Source organism: Neovison vison, chromosome 7 (assembly GCF_020171115.1).
Source record: "Neovison vison isolate M4711 chromosome 7, ASM_NN_V1, whole genome shotgun sequence".
NCBI classification, from domain to species: Eukaryota; Metazoa; Chordata; class Mammalia; order Carnivora; family Mustelidae; genus Neogale; species Neogale vison.
This window is the reverse complement of record NC_058097.1, coordinates 191745766-191769373: the sequence shown is the minus strand read 5'-3', so window position 1 is coordinate 191769373 and position 23608 is coordinate 191745766. Positions and strand designations below refer to the sequence as shown.

Sequence of the window (23608 nt, the reverse complement as noted above, 5' to 3'; positions counted from 1 at the left end):
ATGTGGAGCACTCTTTCATGTGTCTGTTAGCCATCTGGATGTCTTCTTTGCAGAAATGTCTGATCATGTCCTCTGCCCATTTCTTGATTGGATTATTTGTTCTTTGGTTGTTGAGTTTGATGAGTTATTTATATATTTTGGATACTAGCCTTTTCTCTGATATGCCACTTGCAATTATCTTCTCCCATTCTCTCAGTTGTCTTTTGCTTTTGTTAAATGTTTCCTTTTCTGTGCAAAAGCTTTTGATCTTGATGAAGTCCCAATAGTTCATTTTTGGCCTTACTTCCCTTGCTTTTGGTAATATTCCTAGGAAGAAGTTGCTGCAGCTGAGGTTGAATTCCTTTTGGAAATTCCTTCCTGTCCATTACTATTAATGTAGAACTGCACCCATGGGGGAGGGGTTCTAGCTATTTCTCACCAGGAGTCAATATATGGAAACTGATCTGGGAGCCCTGGGTTTCCTATGACCACATGATAAACACATCGGACAGTGGGAAAATCTAAGGTTACTTCTGAGGGCCATCCAACATCAAGACTAGGACATTCTAGCTTGCAGAGTGTCCTGAGTTTCTCCAGGGTCATGTGAAACCTGTAGTCACTGCTGAAGCCTGTTTGGTTTGGTTTGGTTTGGTTTGGTTTTTTAAGCATGCAGTCTTAAGACAGTGGTTTTACTGGGTTTCTCTCCCATCATGAATGATGTCACAGACAAAGGGAGGGGATTCTTTCAGATACTGTCCTGCTCATGTCCCTTGAGAGAACTTAGGAGAGCCTTAGCTAAAGTTTGTCCATATAAGTCCCAGACCAGGTTACTCCATGGAGTAGATGACCATTATGCCGTATTACACTCCACGAAACTCAGGGTGCAGGCCACTCAGACTCCATAGCTGAAACTGTGGAGCTATCAGACACACTCATACATACAAGTGTTTCTCAGATTCAAACAGGTTGGACACCGCCTTGGGTATCCCTGACTGATGAGAGGTGGTCAGACTCCCTTTCCAACCTCAGAGGTGGGTCTGGCTCAGACAGTGGCCCTGGGGCTTACCTGCTTTGATAGGTGGATTCAGACAGTTGTCCAAATCTCCTATTGTTGGTCTAGCAAGGAAGAGGTGAGCCAGGGCTGTCTGGGAGAGTCCATCTTTGGGTCCACTGAAATCAGTGGGGCGCGCCTAAATCCTAGATAGGTACTCCGTTTGCCCTCTGTGGCCCATCACCTGCACCACACCGGTGGTACAATGGGCCAGCACAGTTGGGTTTCCTGGTCAGGTAACCAAATATTGTGAAAAATCTGAAGCGACTGAGGAAATTGAAGCAGAACACGGAAATCAGGGAGAACTTGGCTTTATTATCGCTGGTGGGCTTAGTGCGATTATTTCCCAAAGGCTGAGCACCTGACAGGGTTAGGAGTGAGTTTTTATGGTTATGGGTGATGAGGGATGGTAACTGGATGTTTTTTCAATCTCTCAAAGCTGAGACATTTCCTTTGTCTCTCAAGGCCAAATGGCTCCTTCATGTGGAAGTATAATCTATGGGGAGGCCTCTCAGGAGAGTGTTAAATAACCCCTGGGGAATTGTTTCTTTTTCTTTTCTTAATCAAACAGGATAGGCATCTGGTCTTTTTCTTCTGCCCCAGCAGGAGAAATAGGGAGCAGGGGACTGGAAAGGGCTGGGGCCTGGGAGTCCCTATCCACCTCAATATATCTATTACTCTAAAAGTACGTGAGTAATTCATGATCAATACCTGTTTTATATGTTAGCAACACTCACTCTGAGTAAGGAAACCTGATTATGAACTTGATTTCTAATTTGGGTTAGATTGAATTTTTTCACTTGATCTACTTTTGTGGCCTTTTCTGCAATTTTTTTAAAAAACTATATGAATGAATGTGTACTTAGAATTGAAAATTGGTGAATAAGTTGTGTAGGCCTCTAGAAAGTACTCACAAGCAACAAGAATAGGAGTAGATAATGTACTTGCAAAGAATTACTAGGAGATTCTCTGATGGCCTTTCTTTTAACTTTTCTTCCTTCCTTCCTTCCTTCTCTCATCACTTGCCTGCCTTTCTGATTCCCTCTGCCCTCTTTCTCTCTGCCCCACTCTCTCATTCTGTGAGTATGCATTTGTGTTTCTCTATTACTAGCTGTGCTACTGCAGAAATTGAGGCTTACAGAGGCTGAGATCACTAAGCCAGTGAGTGGACTGACTGTGACTTAGCAGTAGGTTTCCCACATCTGGATCCTGTGACATCCCCAGATAACATAAAGGCAGTTGTGGAAAGAAGTGCTAGGAGTCTGGCGGGAACTGGATGAGATGAGAGTGGAACAAATAAAATGATAAGAACAGAGAAGTGAAGTTGAGTGTTGCTGGTGACAAAGTAGAATGTTAGATCAAAAATTCAATTCTGCACTGTATCAATAGGAAGTATTAGAGAGATGGAGCATTAGAGATAACCTAGGGCAGTGGCTTATCCATTTTTTTTCCAATTTATTTATTTTCAGAAAAACAGTATTCATTACTTTTTCACCACACCCAGTGCTCCATGCAAGCCGTGCCCTCTATAATACCCACCACCTGGTAACCCAACCTCCCACCTCCCCGCCACTTCAAACCCCTCAATTTTTTTTAAAGATTAAATGAACAACATTTCTAAGAGTACCCTACCCAGAGGCATAAACAATCAATGCAACTGAGAGATGGATGTTTGTTTTTGAAGAAGACCACGTCCTTCTGTTGTTACTCCGCTAGTGAGTCATCATACTACAAATGAGGACACTGAAGCTGGGAGATGTCTTTAACATTCCCCAGGAGCAGATCACATTAGAGACACAGCCTGTATAGAGCCAAATTCCCATTTCATGAGTCTGGAGTCAGTGTTCCTTTTAATCCACAGGGGTCTTTGCAGGCAAGATCTCAGTTCATGGGTCAGGAGAGAGAGGATGAGGTTAAGCAATGGGAACAAAGGGCATTTCAACTATCTTCCTTGGAAACTCTGCATTTTGTGTATGGGGTGGGGTGGGAGTGATGTTGTTGAATCGTAAGAGTAACTTCTTAGCATTCACAGAGTGGTTAGGTCCACATGTCAGTTGAAGTTGTGGTCTAGAAAATTCCTAAGATAAAGCAGCCAGCTTCTGCTTACAAGTTCTCAGTAGTAACATAAGGCCTGTTTTCATCTTAGCATTTCTTCTGGGTTGGAATAGTAACTCTCTTGAAACTTTGCATCATCTGTTCTCTTCTGAGGTGATGGAACAGAGTAGTTAACAATTTGAACTTTGGATTCAAATGGCTGTCTAGACCACACTAGTAATCTAATCGTCTGCAAGAGATTTAACTTCCCAAGATCTCGGTTTCTCTTCTTTAAAAAGGGAGTCCCCATGGTACTTAACTTCACAGGGTTGCATGAGGCTTAAGCGAGGTCATTCTATATCATACTTGACACAATGCCCAGCAACAGAGTTAGTAAACCTAAAACCTAAGTGTTTACTTGGTGTCATTATTATGTTCCAGAATCTTTTCTCCATTTACGGAACAGAGAAATCCAAATGGAATGACATAGGCTGCTACAGGCTTGAGTCAATTATTGTGACCTGGATCTTGGCTGGATCATCCTTATTTGTCATCTTCAAGGAACAATATATTGTCCAGGTATGATACAATCACAGGCATTTTCTGTATTTTAATCATATAATAATTGCCTATACAGCACAAAATTACAATGGAATTGTCACATTGTCTACAAAAGACAATAGAAGGCATGATCCTCTTCCAATTGTTTTTTTTTTTTTAAGATTTATTTATTTATTTGACAGACAGAGCTCACAAGTAGGCAGAGAGGCAGGCAGAGAGAGAGGAGGAAGCAGGCTCCCTGCGAAGCAGAGAGCCCGATGTGGGGCTCGATCCCAGGACCCTGGGATCATGACCGGAGCCAAAGGCAGAGGCTCAACCCACTGAGCCACCCAGGCGCCCCTCTTCCAATTGTTTTGAAAACAAAACAGAACAATGTATTGTAATGTCATCAGTGCACTGATTGATAAATGATAACCTCACACAGTAATTACTGGAGAACCAATATTGATATTTGAGGGCACTGACAGGATGCAGAAAATATGGTCTGCTTTCTGGCTTTCCCACTCATGAGCTGTGCATCCTTTATTGTTTCCTGAACTCTATGAGTGTCTGCTCCATCCTCTGTAAAAATGAATCAATCATAGGTTTATTCTAGTACCTGGAGTAAGATAGATATTCAAAAATGTTGGCCTATAATAATAATAATAATAATAATTAATAATAGTAATACTAATAAAGGAAGGAAAACTGTGTTTCACTTGGAAATATCATGGGAGAACTAGCATTAATGAAGTATCTACCTTTTAAACACATTGTCAAGCATATTATTAAGATTCAAACATTTGGATGGTGAATAAATGAATAAAAAAAATAACAATGTCCATGAAGTCCTGCAAAAACATAGAGCCGAATCACCATTAATTATAAATCACCTGTTCTTTTATAGGATTTCCAACTCTCAGCTGGAGCTCCTATCAGTACCTGGATGGGTACTGGGAAAATTCAAACAATGTGACTGAATGGGAAATCCAAACAATGTGACTGAATTCATTCTTTTGGGCATTGCAGAGAACCTAGAGCTGCAGAAAATGCTCTCTCCTGTTTTTCAAATCATGTATATGTCTACTGTTTTGGGAAACCTACTCATTGTGGTAACTGTGGTCACAAGTCAGCATCTGAGATCACCTATGTATTTTTTTCTTACCTCCTTTTCCCTCATGGATGCTACCTACTCTTCTGTCATTGCCCTCAAGGTGACTATGGACTCTCTTTCCAAGAGGCTGCCTGATCCTGCTCCTTGCTGGTGTGGGGATTATCCTTCTCATCATGATGGCCTATGACCCTTATGTGGCCATCTGTAAGTCCCATCATGAGCTCTCACGTGTGATATTTGCTACTGGGAGGTTCTTGGGTGGGGGAAATTCCCCATGCAGTAATACAGATTTTCTTCACATATCAAATACCCTTCTGTGGCCCCAGTGTCATTGATCACCTCATGTGTGATTTGTTTCAACCCTTGTTGAAACTGGCCTTCATGGACAGCCACACCCTGGGTCTCTTAGTCATCCTCAACAGGGGGGTGATGTATGTGACCATCTTCCTTATACTCATCACCTCCTATGTGATCATCCTCCTCTCTCTGGGTCTTGCAGCTCTCAAGGGCAGTGCAGATCCCTCTCCACCTGTGGCTCCTACCTCACAGTGGTCTTCTTTTACTTCATGCCATGCATTTTCCCGTGTGTGCAACCTGCAACTACTCACCTCTTAGACAAAACAATGATTGTGTCTGATTTCATAATCATACCCATTTTGAATCCCTTGATCTAAACACTGAGGAGGAATGCTGAGGTGAATAATGCCATGTGGAGACTGCAAAAATGAGGAACTTCTGTTGACAAATGTCTGTCTTGCTAGGAATATCATGTTTTCCATTAAGAGAAATTCTTTCTGAAAGATGTGAGAAATAACGTGTCCATTATTTTCTAGCAGCAGAGGAATTTCTTAAATGTATAAAGCTGCTTGGGGCACCTGGATGGCTCAGCTGGTCGAATATCTGCCTTTTGCTCAGATCATGATATTGGGCTACTGGGTTCCAGCCCAGCACTAGTGTCCTTGCACAGCTTGGAGTCTGCTTGCGATTCCCTCACCCTCTGTGCCTTCCCTTCACCCTCCGTCTCATTCTTTCACTCTCTTGCTCAAATAAATATATAAAACGTTAAAAATACACATACATAGAGGCAATCTTGGGGTGCTTGTGTGATATCTGACTCTTGCTCAGATCATGAACTCTAGGTCCCAGGATCCAACCCCATGACTGTTTCCCCATTCAGCAGGGTGTCTGCTTAAGAATTCTCTCCCTCCAGCACTCCCCCTGTTCAAGCATTTTCTCTGTCTTTGCTCTCAAGGAAATAAATAAATCTATTAAAAATATAGTAATTGGAAGGGGAGGTGAACCATGAGAGACTATGGACTCTGAAAAACAATCTGAGGGGTTTGAAGTGGGGGGGGTGGGAGGTTGGGGTACCAGGTGGTGGGTATTATAGAGGGCACGGCTTGCATGGAGCACTGGGTGTGGTGAAAAAATAATGAATAATGTTTTTCTGAAAATAAATAAATTGAAAAAAAAAATATAGTAACTTGCTTAATGATCTAGGATTTAAGGATTGTGTTTTTCTTAAAGAATCATAATCCTTTACTGCTTTTATCCCATCCTTGGCTTCCCATTGTTTTTATCTTGTCATAAAACTCTGTGATTCTTTTTTCTCACACCTCTAATCTTCAACCCCAACTGGAGAAACTGCCTCATCCTTGATGGTGCATCAGTAGGTGGTGGACTTTTCATCTGCCCCCAGGGCTCTGTGAGATTTTCTCACCTCAGTGCTTTTGCTTCTCTCTTTCTGAAACAAGCCCCATCCTCTTCAGTTCTCTCCTTCCCCCTATTTTATAGCCTGGCATTAAGAGATTAAGTGTCCTTACCTCAGAGAGCATCCCCCATGACTGTTTTAAAGATCCCCCCTCCATTAATAGACTAATTCCCTATGACAATATTTTCCTTATTTTCTTTGTAAAATGATCAAATATATAATTATTTTTCAATTAAATTTCAGTTTTGTCTCTTGCCTTCTCTAATATACCAGATAACTTGACAGAGGACTTTTCTCTTATTTATATTTGGCATCTAATACGTTTCCAGTAAAGTCTGTTAAATGATTATAGAATCAAAGGGCCTTTCTTACCAGAGTAGTCCAATTCATTTGATGGGGGGGGGGTAATGAACAAATCATTATAAACAAACAAAACAAACAAACAAAAAAGGCAGAGAGTGAACCTTAGAACAGCATCAGTGAAAGTGGAGGGCTCTTGTTATTTTATGGAGGGTACTTCACATTGGATAGGCAAAAAGGATTCTATTACCAGGTAAAATTTCAGCTGATTTTGAATTCTGTTGAGATTTTCTGAGGAACAGTGCTGAAACATATCAATCAACATGTTTAATCATGATGAGCATCAATACACAACAGAAATGATCAGGAGGAAAAAGCCATATGAGGATTAATGGGGTAAATATTCCAGAAAGGACACTCTAATGAAGGACTACCATGGTCTTTTCAAGGAACTGTGAAAAGCCAGGAATGTAATGGTCCAGGAAGAGAGTGGCAAGAAGTAGGATCAGAAATGCACACAGTGTCAGATTATGTAGTTCCAAGACCACCAACACTCCCTGAAACTAAAAAGAGCATGATGTTGTTATTATCTTTTAAAAATTACCCAAACTTGGTGCCTGGGTGGCTCAGTGGGTTAAAGCCTCTGCCTTCAGCTCGGGTCATGGTCTCTAGGGTCCTGGGATCGAGTCCCACATCAGGCTCTCTGCTTGGCGGGGAGCCTGTTTCCTTCTCTTTCTCTCTGCCTGCCTCTCTGCTTATTTGTGATCTCTCTCTCTGTCAAATAATTAAATAAAATCTTTAATTTAAAAAAATTACCCAAATTGAAATTTTTTTTTCAAGAATGCTGGCTAACTCTAACTGTTGTATATAGAGGAGTTGGGGGAATAGGTGTGGAAAACTTTTACAGCCAGCTTCTATTTGTCCTTTAATTTTTGATTGTAGAATGAGCTCTACAACAGCATTTAAAAATATTTCATGGTAAAGTACTTCTCTTAAATTTATATTTTGTTTTATTTCCATGTATCAGTACAGAAGAAAAAATTCAAAATAGTATGAAGACAGGTCTTTTGAAAAACCTTAAGATGATTTTTTATTTTATTATAATCACATAATTACATACTGGGAAGGACCTCGCAATGAAGTCCATGTCGTTATATCTCTGTAATATGTAAGGTGTAGAACTTGGCAAAAGTCAGTCAAAGAAATAGTGTGATGCTAGCTTTAGTTTCATGTTTCTCATTCATAATTGAATTTTGTTGTTGTTGTTGTTGTTGTCCAACCATATAATGTAGGTTACACTGCTAGTTTGTTCACATATTTTCACAGAGGATTAAATTAGCTCTCAAGAAAGAGCATATCTGCATTTCTCATTAAACACATTTTAGTAGGTAAGGCCTGGAAAGTTTTTACATATTCTGGTTTCCAACACAATCCTTAATTTGCTGATTTCTGTTACCAAGATGTTCTGAAAACCAAACTACATTGTTAAATCAGGAAGGAGGCCAATGAGAATCCAAGATGGCAGAGGAGTAGGAGACTCTAATTTCACCTGGTCTCAGGAATTCAGCAGTAAAGCTACCAAATAATTCTGAACATCTTCAAACTCAACCAGAGATCTAAGAAAAGAGTATATGCAACTCTACAATAGAAAAGCAACCATTTTCTGCAAATTTGGAAATTCAGTGAAGTAAATCTGTGGTGATATATGGGATGACAGACCACAGTGGGGAGGAAGCCTCTGTCAGACAGCTCCCAGCAAGTGATATAGCAGCAGAGCACAAAATCAGAACTTTTAGAAGTCTGCTCCAGTGAGAGACATTGCACAGACTGCTAAGCAGTGGCAGAACACTAGCTGGGACAGTGTGGGCTCAGGACCCTTGGGGTCACAGGAAGACTGGGGTGCCTGAATGATACAGAGCTCCCAGGCATCAGAGCAGGGAAGCCAGCTGTGAAGAGTGATCCCAGGAGTTGGCTCTCAGCTTGGTGTTGCCATAAACTTTGAGCTGCAGGACAGCCAGGTGACTTCTCTCTGACCAGGAACCCAATGAGCACAGAAGCTGCAAGACCTCCCTTTCTCTCCCAAAGAGCAACAGTGCAGAAGAGCACCACAAGAGTCTTCAGGGTTTGGAGACTCAAAATAGGGTCATGTGCCTGAGATAAAAATGCTCAGTCATAGGCCAACGGAGCACAGAGTCTTTCCCTAGAACCGGGGAGACAATAGTGATTGACTACTTTTCTCTGAGGGCTAACTGAGGAGTGGGGCCTGGAGCTTTCATGTCTAGACCAGAGATTAGGTGCATGCCATTTTCATTCTCATCCTCCAAAACTGTGCTGAGAGACTTCAGGGAACAAAATCCACATAGAGAAAACCAGAGAAGTTTACTCAGTCTTGTCCCCTGGCAAAAGCAGTACAATTCCACCTGGGGAAAATTCACTTGAGAATCAAGGCAACAGGCCCCTCCCTGAAAATATCAGCAAGAACGTCCTGCCAACACCAAGTTTACTAATCAATGAGAATGGAAAAACTCAAGCCGCAGGGGAACACAGTACATAGAACTCATGGATTTTTCCCCATGACTTTTTAGTCTTTCAACTTTATTTTGTTTAATTTTCTTTGTTTAAAAAATTCTCCTTTCTTTTGTCAGCCAATTTCCTATTTTACTAATTCCTTTTTAAAGTCTTTCTTAATATTCATTTTTACATTATTCATTTTTACAATATTCATTATTCATTCATTCTACACCTTCATTGTATTTAATCTTATTGTTGTAAATATATAAGTTTTCATTCTTTACAATTTTGGGATGCACTTCCAACAGGCCAAAATACACCCAAAAGCTAATGTGGCTCCACCATATAGTACCTCATTAGTTTTTGATATAGTGATACATGATTCATGGTTGTTTTAATTTTAATTTTAATTTTCATCTTTATAGTTACATTTTATCATTTTGATGTACTTAATTTTGTTTCTGTGTATATAAGTTTTTATTTCTTTACAATTTTGAGATGTAATTTCCTCTAACAACTGATCAAAATACACTCAGGAAAGAGTGTATTGCTATGTTCTGTTCACTTGACTGTTTATATACCTTCCTTTTTTAAAATTCTTTCTCTTTTGATTCTTTTTATCTTTTAATTTCTATTTTTACAGAAACATTCTATCCTTTCCTTGTATTTAATTATATATATATATATATATATATATATATATATATATATATATACTTTTTTTTTTTCTTGGTAATTTTGGGATCTAATTTTCTAAAAAAAAAAAAAAGAAAAAGAAATAGACAAAAATGTACCCAGAATCCAGTGTATTTCTCTACTTTCTTCTACTGTCTGATTATATTCTCTCTCTTTTTTTCTTCTCCCCCATCATATGGTTCCAGGTCTCTTTTGATCTGTTTAGTGTATAATTCTCTGGGGTCATTGTGGCTATTTTATTATTTTGTTCTCATTCATCTATTCTTTCCTGGACAGAATGGCAAAGTGAGAAAACTCACCTCAAAAAAAGAAAAGGCAACAGTCATAATCATAATAGTCATAAAAGAGACATAATCTATATAGACATAGTAAGATGTCAGAACTAGAGTTCAGAAGCATAGGCAACACTAGAGAATCCCTTTCTGGAGAAATAATGTAACTAATATCTAAACAAGTCAAAATCAAACAGGGTATAAATGAGATGAAATAAAAAACGGGGATTCTAACTGCTAGGATAAATGAGGCAAAGGAGAGAATTAGTGATATAGAAGACCAAATAGTGGAAAGTAAAGAAGCTGAGAAAAAGAGACGTTAACAACTACTGGATGATGAACAGAGAATTCAAAAGATAAGTGATGCCTCTAGGTAGAATTAGAATAATTGGGATCCCAGAAAAGGAAGAAAGAGAGGGACCGAAGGTACATTGGAGCAAAATATAGTGGAGAACTTCCCTAATCTGGGGAAAGAAACAAGGATCAAAAATACAGAAGGCACAAAAACCCCACTCAAAATCAATAAAAATAGGTCAACAACCCAACATATAGTAGTGAAACTTGCAAATCTCAAAGACAAAGGAAAAATCCTGAAAGCAGCACAAGACAAGAGGTCTGTAATCTACAAGGGTAGAGACATTAGGTTATCCGTGGAGACCTGGCAGGGCAGAAAGGACTGGCATGATATATTCAGGGTGTTAAACAAAAAACAAAACAAAACAAAAAAACAAGCAAACAAACAAACAAAAAAACTATTCAGCCAAGAATACTTTATCTAGCTTGGATGTCATTCAAAAGAGAAAGAGTGATAAAAACCTTCCAGGACAAACAGAAATTAAAAGAATTTGTGATCACCAAACCAGTCCTACAAGAAGTATTAAAAGGGGTGCTCTGAGCAAAGAGAGAGCCTGAAAGTAATATAGACCAGAAAGGAACAGAGATAATATACAGCAACAGTCACTTTACAGGCAATATGATGGCACTAAGTTCATATCCTTCAATAGTTACTCTGAGTGGACCTGGGTAAATGTCCCAGTCAAAAGACACAGGATGTCAGACTGGATAAAAAAAGCAAGACCCATCAATATGTTGTCTCCAAGAGGCTCATTTGAGACCCAAAGACATCTCCAGATTTAAACTGAGGAGTTGTAAAACTACTTATCATGCTAACAGACATCAAAAGACAGCTGGTGTGGCAATCCTTATATCAGACAAATCAAATTTTGAATCAAAGACTGTAATAAGAGATGAGGAAAGAGACAGTACCATAATTAAAAGGTCTATCCAACAAAAGATGATATTTATGCCCTTAATATGGGAACAGACATAATCTAAACTAATTAATAACAAAATCAAAGATGCACATACAATATAATACTAGGGAAATTTAACACCCTCTCCTTCACTGTGATGGACAGACCATCTAAGCAGAAGGTCAACAAGGAAACAAGGGCTTTGAAATGACATACTGGACCAGCTGGAATTCACTGTCTATGCAGAATTTTGAGGCTTTAGGCTGGAAGAAAAACTTATATTAACAGAAACTCTGTCTCAAAAAATATTGATTGGTTATTGAATTACCTAAGTAGTATGTGTCTGAGTATATCATATCTTTCATATTGAAAGTTTCCTATCCAAGAAGAGATCAGTTGAGAATGGAATTATTTCTGATAAGCCTTAAACATCATTAAGATCATCTACATATATAAGGTAATTTTTTCAGTAACATTGAAGGATCTTAAAGATCGGTACTTTCTATATGTAGTAATTAATCATTATGCTTTAACATTTTTCAAAATACACTATTTTATCCTCACAGCAGTTCATCAAAAGATGGTTAGTAAATGTCATTAATCTAATTTGGCAAATGAAAACTTTGAGGCTCACAGAGATTATGCAATTTGTAGGCTCCTATAACAGTCCAAAAAATGTGGCATTATCCCCATTTTATAGGTGAGGAAATAGAAAGTGGAAAGTGTCAAAATAAGTACACTGAGGAGTCAGTAATCAGAATCTACCTGATTTCTCAGACCATGCTCTTAAATGCTATAATACAGTGCCAGACAATAATGAAAGATAATCATAATAGTCACTATTTATTGAACTAGGGTCTACTTTAGATATATGAAAATGATGGCCCTTATAATTTCTAAGAGTAAGTGAAGAATCTTATACCATTTTTCCAAATTTCCTTGTAAGCTTCAGAATCATTTGGCATTACTAAGGTCACCCATGTTGTGATTAGAAATCATTAGAAAATGAAATACCTCAAATTAAAGATTATTTTAATGTCACACAGGGATTTCTATTTTTTTTAATATAGATGATGAAGAAAGATCTCATAAACTTGTTAAAGCTTAGTGTTATATAACATGGGGCAAACATTGGCAGACCCTTTGAACTAGTGAGTGATTCAGTTTGACTTGAGTTTGACGTGAAAACTGTATGAGTTATCAGTGTGGAAAATGGATTGAAGAGAACAGGAGTGGCAACCGTATGCTACTGAAATGATTTGGGTGTGAAAGGATGAAGGCCTAAAGACTGGTGGAGCCAGTGATGATATAGAATGTGGTGGGCACCGCTGTGTCCAGCCCGACTTCCCTTCAATCCTCCAATGCCTCAGCTGTTGTGTGTCTTGGCTACTAACAGCTCAGAACTCAGTGCCCCATCGTCTCTGCACATTTGCTCCATAGCAAAATTATGGACTATGCCCACTATCCAAGCACCCAGCAGGAGTCAATGAATGACAGGCTGATCCCTTCCTTTGTTTTTAAGTTATAAGAAGATGGTGAACAAAAGAGCCAGGTTCACATGGACTTCTGAAAGCCTGTCTTACTAGGGAAAAACCAAACAGAAAATTTGTTACAATAAGCAAATTTAATCCATTACCAGAGAATGTAGCCTACATATGCATCAATAATAGGGTAATTAAAAACAAACAAACAAACAAAACCACCAGAATTAGGCACTGACCCATGCAGCTATAGACATTTCTGTTCACCCTCAGATCTCTGAATTGGAGAATCCCACCAGGACGTAATTGCAACCAGATCAGCATCAAAACAAAATCCTGATTTAATCTGCTATTCTCTTATCTCCTTTTCAACACAATTCATTATTTTTTTGGCCTCCCTTTATGTGCTAAGTTCCCTAACTTGCAGGCAGTACACATGTAAGGGTCCTTTGGGAAGAAAAAATCTATTGCTGAATCATCATCAACTGTGGCTAATTTCTGTAAATGCACTCATCTTAAAACCCAGGTTCCTGCAGACTCATAAATACAGAGAAGAAACTGATGGTCCCCAGAGGGAAGGTGGGCAGAATGGGTGAAGAAAAGTAGAAGAGACAGGTTTCCAGTTACGGAATGAATAAGTTCTAGCAAAAGGCATCGTGTAGTGAACATAGCACAGATGGTACCTATACTTGTGGTGAGCACAGCGAAACACAGAGATTTGTGGAATTACTATGCTGTACTCCTGAAAATAATGCAACACCGTGTATTGACTATACTCCAAAACAAAAAGAAAAACCAGATTTCTGTGCACAAAGGACAGTTTCTTCAAGTAAATACAACACAATTTCTTTGTGGGGACTGTGGTCAAGAGGATGGAGCACCAGAAAATAACAAGTCTGTGCCTTTCAAGTCTATGCCACTAGGATAAGGGCCTGCCTGAGTAGAATGGAGACAGTTTTGCATAGTGTAAATGGTGGGTAAAAAAGGTCTAAGTATGCTGCTTGCATAGAGAGCAGTGAGGGTTAAGAAAATGCACCCCAAGTATTTATATATCCATCAATTCAGCTAAGTGCCTACTTTTTTTTTCCCTTAAAGATTTTATTTATTTATTTATTTATTTATTTATTTGAGAGAAAGAAAGAGCAGGAATTGGGGAGGGGTAAGGAGGAAGGGGGGAGGAAGAGGGACAAGCAGACTCCCACTGAACAGGGAGTAGGTGACAGGCTCAATCCCAGGACCCTGAGATCAGGATTTGAGCCAACATTAGATGCTTTAATGGTTGGTTAACCATTTAACCTACTGAGTAATCCAGACACACTAAGCTATGTGACTTCTTAAACTCAGGATCCTTTACAGAATGGGAGATTTTCCACTTTGCACATTTACAACAAACATCAGTTTATATGTTCATGAGTGATTTTTAAATGGGGTCATAAATACACCATGGAATTACATTTAAAGGATTGAAAATGATATTCATTATCTAATTTGAAACGTAATTTCTGGAATACACCATCAATAGGATACTAAGAGTTAATAATATCTATAAGGACAGTGTGAATATGTAATTCCATTGTATTACATTATTTTAGCAGCATTGTTTATGTAAAAAGTGTTAAAATATACAAAAACATGTAAATTTTTAGGTATTGCTTCCTTATTTTATTGCAGTGGACACCACTGAAAAATGGTGTACTTAGGACCACTTTCTCTCTCTCCATAAGAGCTCTCTTAATGATCTGTTCCCTAAAGCACAGCATCACTGTCAAACCCTCCAATGTTTACTGTGTGCCCTGATAAAAGTGCTATAACTTCCACTATGTCAAGGACCATGAAGGAGAGAATGTTCCAGAATACCAAACATAAGTTCCACAATATCAAAGCGAGAAGGGACCCGGAGCTCATGGGATTTGTTCCCCTTATACCAGGTCAGAAAACTAAAGAAACAAGAAGAGGTAGTTGAAGGGCCTTTTCCCTTCACATCTTACAACATTTGATGACAGCGAACCACCTCTCTACTTGCTGCATTTGCTGACGTTAGGATCCTGTGGATAGAATGAGATCCAGCCAATGGTTTGAAATCCAGAGACTTCATTTCCCTTCAAACCGTGTGTCTCGGCACCACATTTTCCTCATGGCATTCTTCATGTCTGTGTTTCTCAGTGTGTAGATGAAAGGGTTGAACATGGGAGCAAACATGGTGTAAAATAGGGCAAAAACTTTGTCGTTACTGACAGAATCAGCTGTGGGGACATACGTGAAGATGAGGGGCAGGAAGAACAAGAACACAACAGTGATGTGTGAGCTGCAGGTGGAGAGAGCTTTGCGGCAGCTCTGGGATGAGCGTGTCCTCAGGGTAGACAGGATGATGATGTAAGAAATTATCAAGGCAACAAAGGTCACAACAGATATCATTCCTGTGGTGGTAATGACCACAATAACCAACAGGCTAGTGTCCGTGCAAGCCAGCTTCAGCAAAGGGAAAATATCACATAAATAGTGGTCTATCTCATTGGGGCCACAGAAGGGAAGATCAATAATAATCAATACCTGTAGGATTGAATGGAGAAATGCCCCAAGAATCGAGGCCATCAAAAGGACATAGCATACTTGTCTGTTCATGATGACCATATAGTGAAGGGGTCTGCAGATGGCTGCATAACGGTCATAGGCCATGGCCACCAAGATGAACATCTCAGTGGCACCAAAGAAGTGGGCATAAAACATCTGGGCCATGCAGCTGTCGTAGGAGATGGTCTTCTGCTCAGCCAATAGGTCTGTGATCAGTCTGGGAGCCACTGTGGAAGTGAAGCAGACGTCCATGAATGACAGGTAGCTCAGGAAAAAGTACATGGGCTGCTCACGGAGGCGGCTGCCTCTGATGGTGAGAAGAATGAACAGGTTTCCTGACAGAATCACGATGTAGCAAAGTGAGAACACCACAAAGCAGGCGACCTTTGCATCCTCGTCACTAAAAAGTCCTAAGAGGATAAATTCTGTGATGTTTTCATGTCCCATTGCTTCTGTGGGTTTGATCATGTAGAAGAGAAGGTTAATGTACTGAAAACAGTCAACTTCTAAAACTATTGATTTATTTTTAAAGTCATTCATGTATTCAACAAATATATATTGATAATTTATTATGATTCAAGCACCATAGTGAGTGCTAAGGGTCCAGAAAGAAATGTGCAGAATACATACAATCTATACCCTCTATGTATATAGTTTGTTAGAGTACACATATACTAACAATATCACTATGAACAAGAGGATGAATAGTTTAGGAGATGAAATGTTGGGGCTTTTTCTTACGTCAATCTTGAGGTGCAATTGCAGTAGTATACCTTAAGAGTGATTTTTGAATCTCTGGTTCAAAACAACATTGAGGTTATCTGTTCTTCAAGGGCACTCTTATCGTTCTCAATTGTTCCCCAGTGACTAAATTTGTGCTGAATCCTGGAAGTTAAGTAACATCTTTAGACATCAGTGAGCTCATTTTTTTTAAGATTTTATTTTTATTTGACAGAGAGCACAAACAGGGGGAGTGGGAGAGGGAGAAGCAGGCTGGCCACTGAGCAGGGAGCCCACTGTAGGGCTCCATACCAGGACCCTGGAATCATGCCCTGAGCCAGAGGCAGCTGCTTCACCAACTGAGCCACCTGGTGCCCTGAGTTACTAGCTTTAAATGTTAGATCTCCAGGTGCCAATTTCAGAAAGTGCTTTTACCACCTTTTTTGAACATTGGGCAATGATCAGATCTTTGGGGAAAAGGGTTGCTGTACTGTACAGGGTTCTAGCATATTTGTGGCTTCCTATAATTGACCTCATTTCCCCATTCACTTTCCAGCCTAACCCAGGACTTTTCATCCCTTCATGTCCCACTTTCTGGCACTTCCCAGTAGGACAGCATCCTTGGAGGGGCAAATTGCCTCCAAAGATTCTTTTTCACTAGATCTGTTTTACCACCTTGTATTTCTTTGAATTGAGCCACTTTCTCACCCTAACAGGCTCACTATACGCACAGGGGTCCCAATCCTGAAATTTTAATTAAAAAGTATATACTGCTTTGGTGCAAAGTATTAAACTATAGCTCTTCATTTTGGCAAAAAAAAAAAAAAAGTGTCACAAAACCATTAAACTCAGGGAGCACCTGAGTGCTTAGTGGGTTAAAGCCTCTGTCCTAGAATCAGGTCATGATCCCAGTGTTCTGGGATCTAGCTCTGCATCGGGCTCTCTGCTCAGCGGGGAGCCTGTTTTCTGCTCTGTCTGCCTCTCTGCCTATTTGTGATCTCTGTCTGTCAAAGAAAAAAATAAAATCTTAAATAATAATAATAATAAACTGTTAAACTCAGTTCCCAAGTGGGCAAAACATTAACTCTAATACTGATAATACTGAGCACTGATAAAATGTGCCAACCTGTTCTGAAAGGTTATAACAGCAACTGAACAATGCTTTTTACTTTTTTTTTTTCCCCAATTTATTTATTTTCAGAAAAACAGTATTCATTATTTTTTCACCACACCCAGTGCTCCATGCAAGCTGTGCCCTCTATAATACCCACCACCTGGTACCCCAACCTCCCACCCCCCGCCACTTCAAACCCCTCAGACTGTTTTTCAGAGTCCATAGTCTCTCATGGTTCACCTCCCCTTCCAATTTACCCAAATTCCCTACTACTCTCTAACGCCCCTTGTCCTCCATGCTATTGGTTATGCTCCACAAATGTATCATATGGTTTCACTCATTTGCTTTTTACTTTTGATTTTATAATGTGAGTTCCTATGAGATTATTTTAGAAAAATGCACATTGGGCATACAAACAGATTTTTAATAGGGTCTTAGGGAGTTTGTGGGCTTTTGGGGTTGAATTCCATCCTTGAACCACAGATTAACAAACTATAGCCTAATTTCTCACAAAAGTCTCTGAAAATATCACTGTCACATAAGCAAAACCAGTAATAATAATTCTGGATTATGGTGTGATTTTTTTTAAATAAACAGTTCAAGATTATTTTATCTATGAGTTATCTATTCTGTCCTTAAAAATAGAATTCCCGGGGTGCCTGGGTGGCTCAGTGGGTTGGGCCTCTGCCTTTGGCTCAGGTCATGGTCTCAGGTTCCTGGGATCAAGCCCTGCATTGGGCTCTCTGCTCAGCAGGGAGCCTGCTTCCCCCTCTCTCTCTGCCTCTCTGCCTACTTGTGGTCTGTCTGTCAAACAAAAATAAATAAAATTTATAATAAAAAAAAGAATCCCCTCATTGAATACAGAACTATATTAAAATATATAAAAAGATTATAAGAAGTTAAAAGATTATACCATGTTTATAGTTAGGAAAGGTCACTAAAAAAAAAGATGTCAATTCTTCCCAAATTAATCAATACATGCATAAGTAAAACAAAAATTCTGACAAGCTTTTTCATGAAAAGCTGATTCAAAATTCAGAAAGAATTATAACGCAGAGTAGTTAAGCTAACATTTTCAAAGGAAGAACAAAGAAAATAGATATACCTTCCAGATTCGAAGTACATTATCAGACTATGCCAATAAAAACATTGTGGGTAGGGGTGCTTGGGTGGCTCAGTAAGTTGAGTGTCCAACTCTTGATTTTGGCTCATGTCATGCTCTCAGGGTGCTGAGATCAAGCCCTGTGTTTGGCTTTACATTCAAGAGAGTATGACATTCTCTCTCCCTCTCCCTTTACCCCTTTTTCTCTTACTCTCTCTCTCCCCCAAAAATAAATAAATATAAAAAACAAAATTGTATGTAAAGACATTGCTGAGGGGGAGAAGGGTTGGGAGAAGGGGGGTGGGGTTATGGACATTGGGGAGGGTATGTGCTTTTGGGTAAATTGGAAGGGGAGGTGAACCATGAGAGACTATGGACTCTGAAAAACAATCTGAGGGGTTTGAAGTGGCGGGGGGGTGGGAGGTTGGGGTACCAGGTGGTGGGTATTATAGAGGGCACGGCTTGCATGGAGCACTGGGTGTGGTGAAAAAATAATGAATACTGTTTTTCTGAAAATAAATAAATTGGAAAAAAAATAAAGGAACTCTATCTGAAGGTTTAAAAAAAAAGACATTGCTGGGTTTAAAGATAGTCAATAATTAACCCATATATATGGGAATTTATTTCATATTTAAGTTGAAATTTTATATTGATGTGAACTCTACATAATTCAAATTGATGTAAATTTTAGTCGCTGATGTTAAGAATTTGAATCTCTATCTGAATATAATATACCTCACAAGGCACAAAACATTATAATCCAGATGGGTGAAACATACAAATGTATGGAACAAAAGTATAAAAAGATTTGAGAAATAATTATAATATAATTCTATCTTATGTAGGAATATTTTCAAAAGAAACAGAAAAGGAAAATTCAAAAAAAATGTAAAATCTATTTTTAAACCTTCTATATGACACAACCTCATATACACCAAATTTTTTTTAAAGTGGCAAATGGGAATAAATATTTATAAATCCTTTAAAATCAATCACATAGGACAAATAGTCCAATTTTCTGAAAAAGCAAAGTATTTGATAAGACAATGCACAGAAAGGAAATCAGAACTGTCCAAAGCTTATATAAAACTATTCAACCTCATTAGAATCATTGAAATGTAGATTCAATAAGAATGAGAGAGTATAGTCCCACTCATCAACTTCATAAAAATAAAATTTAAAAGGCTGTCCATTGGGAGCCTGGGTGGCTCAGTCAGTTAAGTGTCTGCCTTCAGATCAGGTCATGATCCCCGGGTCTTGGAATTGAGCCCATGTCCAGCTACCTGCTAAGTGGGCAGTCTGGTTCGCCCTCTGCCTCTCTCCCTGGCTTGTGCTCTCTCTCTCGCTTGCTCACCCTCTCTCTCTTTCTCAAAAATATAATTGAAATCTTTAAAAAGCAAACAAAAAATAAAAATAAATTTTAAAGGTAGTCCCTTAAAATTTTGGTGAGCGACACAGCAAAACTATCCCAGAAAGCATACAAAAGGATATTCTTCACAGACTCTTTCAAATTTGGAAAAGAGAAGTTGATCTAAAACCTGACCATAGAATGGAAATAAGGGATGATATGTTCTCATTACTGAAAACTAGACAAATTTAATGTTCGATCCTTGTGAAACATATGCCATAATAGAAAACACTAAGACACACTTCAGTATGGAAAATATAATAAAATGCACAAAAATAATCACAGTATGATAACATGCATGTTAAAAAAAAATCACAGCCACAGGATACCATGTAGTTTCTCTGAGAACCTCTGTTTTTATAAATTAATAGAAAAACATGTGGAAGGAAAGATTTACTTCTCAGAAATAGAGGAGGTGATGACCAAAGTAGATTTTAGGGTTATTCAATGTTTTAATCTCTTTGTTAAAGAGATTGTATTTCATTATTCTGTAATTAAAGTTAATTTTAAAACATCATTTTATAGTACATTTTAAGAGGAACACAACACATGAAAAAAATAAAAGGAAGCACAATAAAAAGTGAACCTTTATTGGAAGTCAGTAATCTTAAAGAACTTTTTTTTTTTTAAATCACTATATTGTTTCTTCAATGACTTCAGCAAGTTTAGACATAGATGCTCTTCCTCAAGCGTCATATGTCATCAGTTGTCATAAAAATGTAACTGTAACTAGACAGGTACATAAACCCAACTCCCACACACCTTCACAAGGACATATTTGATATAAGGAAACACATATATATCTATATCTCTTTTAAACCTCTATCTGGATTTGGTCTTTATTTCAGCACTTGCTCATCTAGCTATACTTTTATTTTTTTTTATTTTTTTAAATATTTTATTTATTTATTTGACAGACAGAGATCAAAAGGAGGCAGAAAGGCAGGCAGAGAGAGAGGAGGAAGCAGGCTCCCAGCTCAGAGAGCCAGATGCAGGGCTTGATTCCAGGACCCCAGGATCATGAACTTAGCAGAAGGCAGAGGCTTAACCCACTGAGCCATCCAGGGGCACCTAACTATACTTTTATAATCCTAATAGGATTTAAAGAAATTTCAAGGTGATTTGTAAAATCTCTCGCTGTTATTACTGAGGACTCAAGTTCATAATTTGCTCTTTTCATGGTTCCTTGTTTTGCAGAACCAACTGTAGCCCTTATTTTTGTTTTAACAGAAGCAAACAACAAATCTGCAACACAGATTGCTACATACCAGAATATGTTATGCAAAAGGTTAACAACCTCTGGTATGTATGGAAATGAGTAGAAATGCTGTCATTTGCAAACTTCTACTTACCTGCAATCTTCATCTATGCTGCAACAAGCTCATTAAGGAAATCTACACCAGGCAGCATTTTCAAAGGGGCAATCAGGACACTGGTGTTCACTCTCCCTTACCACAACTTCCAAAAAGGCATTAAAAGGGAGGAAAACAAATAACCCCTGATTTTCAGGATCATCTTGGTGTCCTTAGTTTCACAGAAAATATTTCTTAGGACACAACATTGACTGGCTCATCTTCAATCCCTAAAGTGAAATTGGCAACCGTATTTGCAAGAGAGACAGGTTATCCTGGTGGGAAAGAGTGCTTGAATTCGGCTGAATGCATTCCAATATATGGTCCACTAAACCTGAATAATCTTAGGCAAGTTATAAACCTTCTGAGTCTTGCTTTTTTCATCTGTAAAACAGTGACACTAGTACTTATCACATAAGAATCTTGTGGGGATCAAATTAAAATATGCATATAAGACACTGAGCTACAGATATGTGCATATAATACATCATAAGAATAACTATGAACTCTTATTAATTTAAAAATGACTAATATTCTATAAATGCTTCACAGCTCATAGGACAAAGGGAGCTCTGGGAACACATTTTCTTCAATAGTTTGACATGCCACTGAATATAGATTTCTATAGAAGTTATACAAGTATTTTGACAAGTAACCACTACTGAAAATCCCAAACCAATGACCACGACTTGTAATAGGCACAGGATTACCCATTTCATAGATGGAAGAACTGAAGTCAATCTGAAAATTTACTCATGAAGACCTTCAACACCCTGCAAAAGATAATCTCTCTCTTATTTAGAATAAGTGAAGCCAACACTTCAAGAAAATAATTATTTTATCCCTCTATTTTACTTAGTTCATATTCTCATTTTCTGCAGGTTTTTAAAAAATTTTAATATATGTCAGATCTATCTTTGTTAGAGAAATAGTCATCAATTATATAATTTGAACTTCTCTACTTGTGGCCCCTGAAATTTTCTTCCATATAGTCCCTATTTATTTCAAATATCAGGAATTATTGCTCACTATTATACACCTGTGGCACATTGAGGAAATAAATGGAGGTTCTTGTCCTGATCTGCCACTCCCTGATTATGGGATTTAGGAAGAAGTTCTGCATATCCGCTTGGTATCTATTTCCTCTTAAGAAAATAAGGAATTGGGGACCTGAGTGGCTCAGTGGGTTAAAGCCTCTGCCTTTGTCTCAGGTAATGATTCCAGGGTCGTGGGATCAAGCCCTGCATCAGGCTCTCTGCTCAGCATGGAGCCTGCTTCCCCATCCCCTCACCTGCCTCTCTGCCTACCTGTGATCTGTCAAATAAACAAAATTTTTTTAAAAAAGAAAAACAAAGAAAGTAAGGAATTGTAGTTTTCATGGATCCTTCCACCTGCAAAGAACTAAATTTTTTAATCAAGTTATTGTCTGACCCATTTACCAATTTATCACAATTATCAATTCACTTTTCCATCATCTTCTTACTATCATTATTCTTTTTATTTTATTGTTTATATTATTCTCTTTATGTTCTTCTTATATTATTTTTTCCAGACTTTATTATTTCTTATCATTGCTTTTCTGTCCAAAGAAGAGTACACAACATTCCACAATTTCTCCTAGCCCCCTGATGTGGCAGTTAGAGTCCCATATTTGAAACCAGGATTTCAAAATAGCATTCTCATTTTTACTTTTTTTATTACAACAGACCTTTTAAAGATTTTTTGTAAACTATTAAAATGCCAAATTGTCACATAAATTACAAGCCTAAAATTTATAAAAGAAGCCATTACCAAGAAGATATATTTCTAGAATATATTCATGCAAAAACAAGCAAACAATTACCTTAGAAAACAAGTGAAAAAGGATGGATGATTCTGTAATTGCTCAAAGAGATGACTTAGGCCCCGGTATTCAAAAATAGAAAAGGTAAGAATAAACAGAAAATGGAAAAGGAAAAAAAAGAATAAGAACTCACATTTTTAGTATCAGCCAATTCCAATTAATAGTGAAAGGGATATCCTTGTCTTCTTGAACTCATGACAACAAACGAAAAAAAAAAAATCTCCAAAATCAAAATATAAATAGACCTCTTAGAACAAAAAAAAAGTAATGAAGAGAAGTCTAATACTTCGTAGATAATTTTCAAATTATATTTAAAATGTAATGAATCACTGAATTCTACTCCTGAAATTAATATTACACTATATGTGAAGTAGCTAGAATATAAATAAAAACTTGAAACTACAAAAAATAAAAAAAGAAAATAAATATGTTTTAAAAACTAACTATGAGTACTCAAATAAGAATAAGAAGTATATCATAAAACTGGAAGGAAAATCTCAACTGTATCTTGCCCTTTCTGCCTTGCCTATTTTTCCCCTTTGATGCAATAATGAGC

The 23608-nt window shown here is 38.1% G+C and overlaps 1 protein-coding gene and 1 pseudogene across 1 annotated transcript; one reads left to right on the top strand and one right to left on the bottom strand.

Moving 5' to 3' along the window:
• Window positions 1–4584: 4584 nt before the first annotated feature.
• On the top strand, window positions 4585–5446 carry LOC122913622 (annotated as a pseudogene).
• A 9587-nt stretch (window positions 5447–15033) lies between these two features.
• LOC122914367 (olfactory receptor 4P4-like) lies at window positions 15034–15960 on the bottom strand. Its single transcript, XM_044260990.1, has one exon. It carries the CDS (start codon window positions 15958–15960, stop codon window positions 15034–15036), a length of 927 nt encoding a protein of 308 aa, XP_044116925.1.
• Between the last annotated feature and the right edge of the window lie 7648 nt (window positions 15961–23608).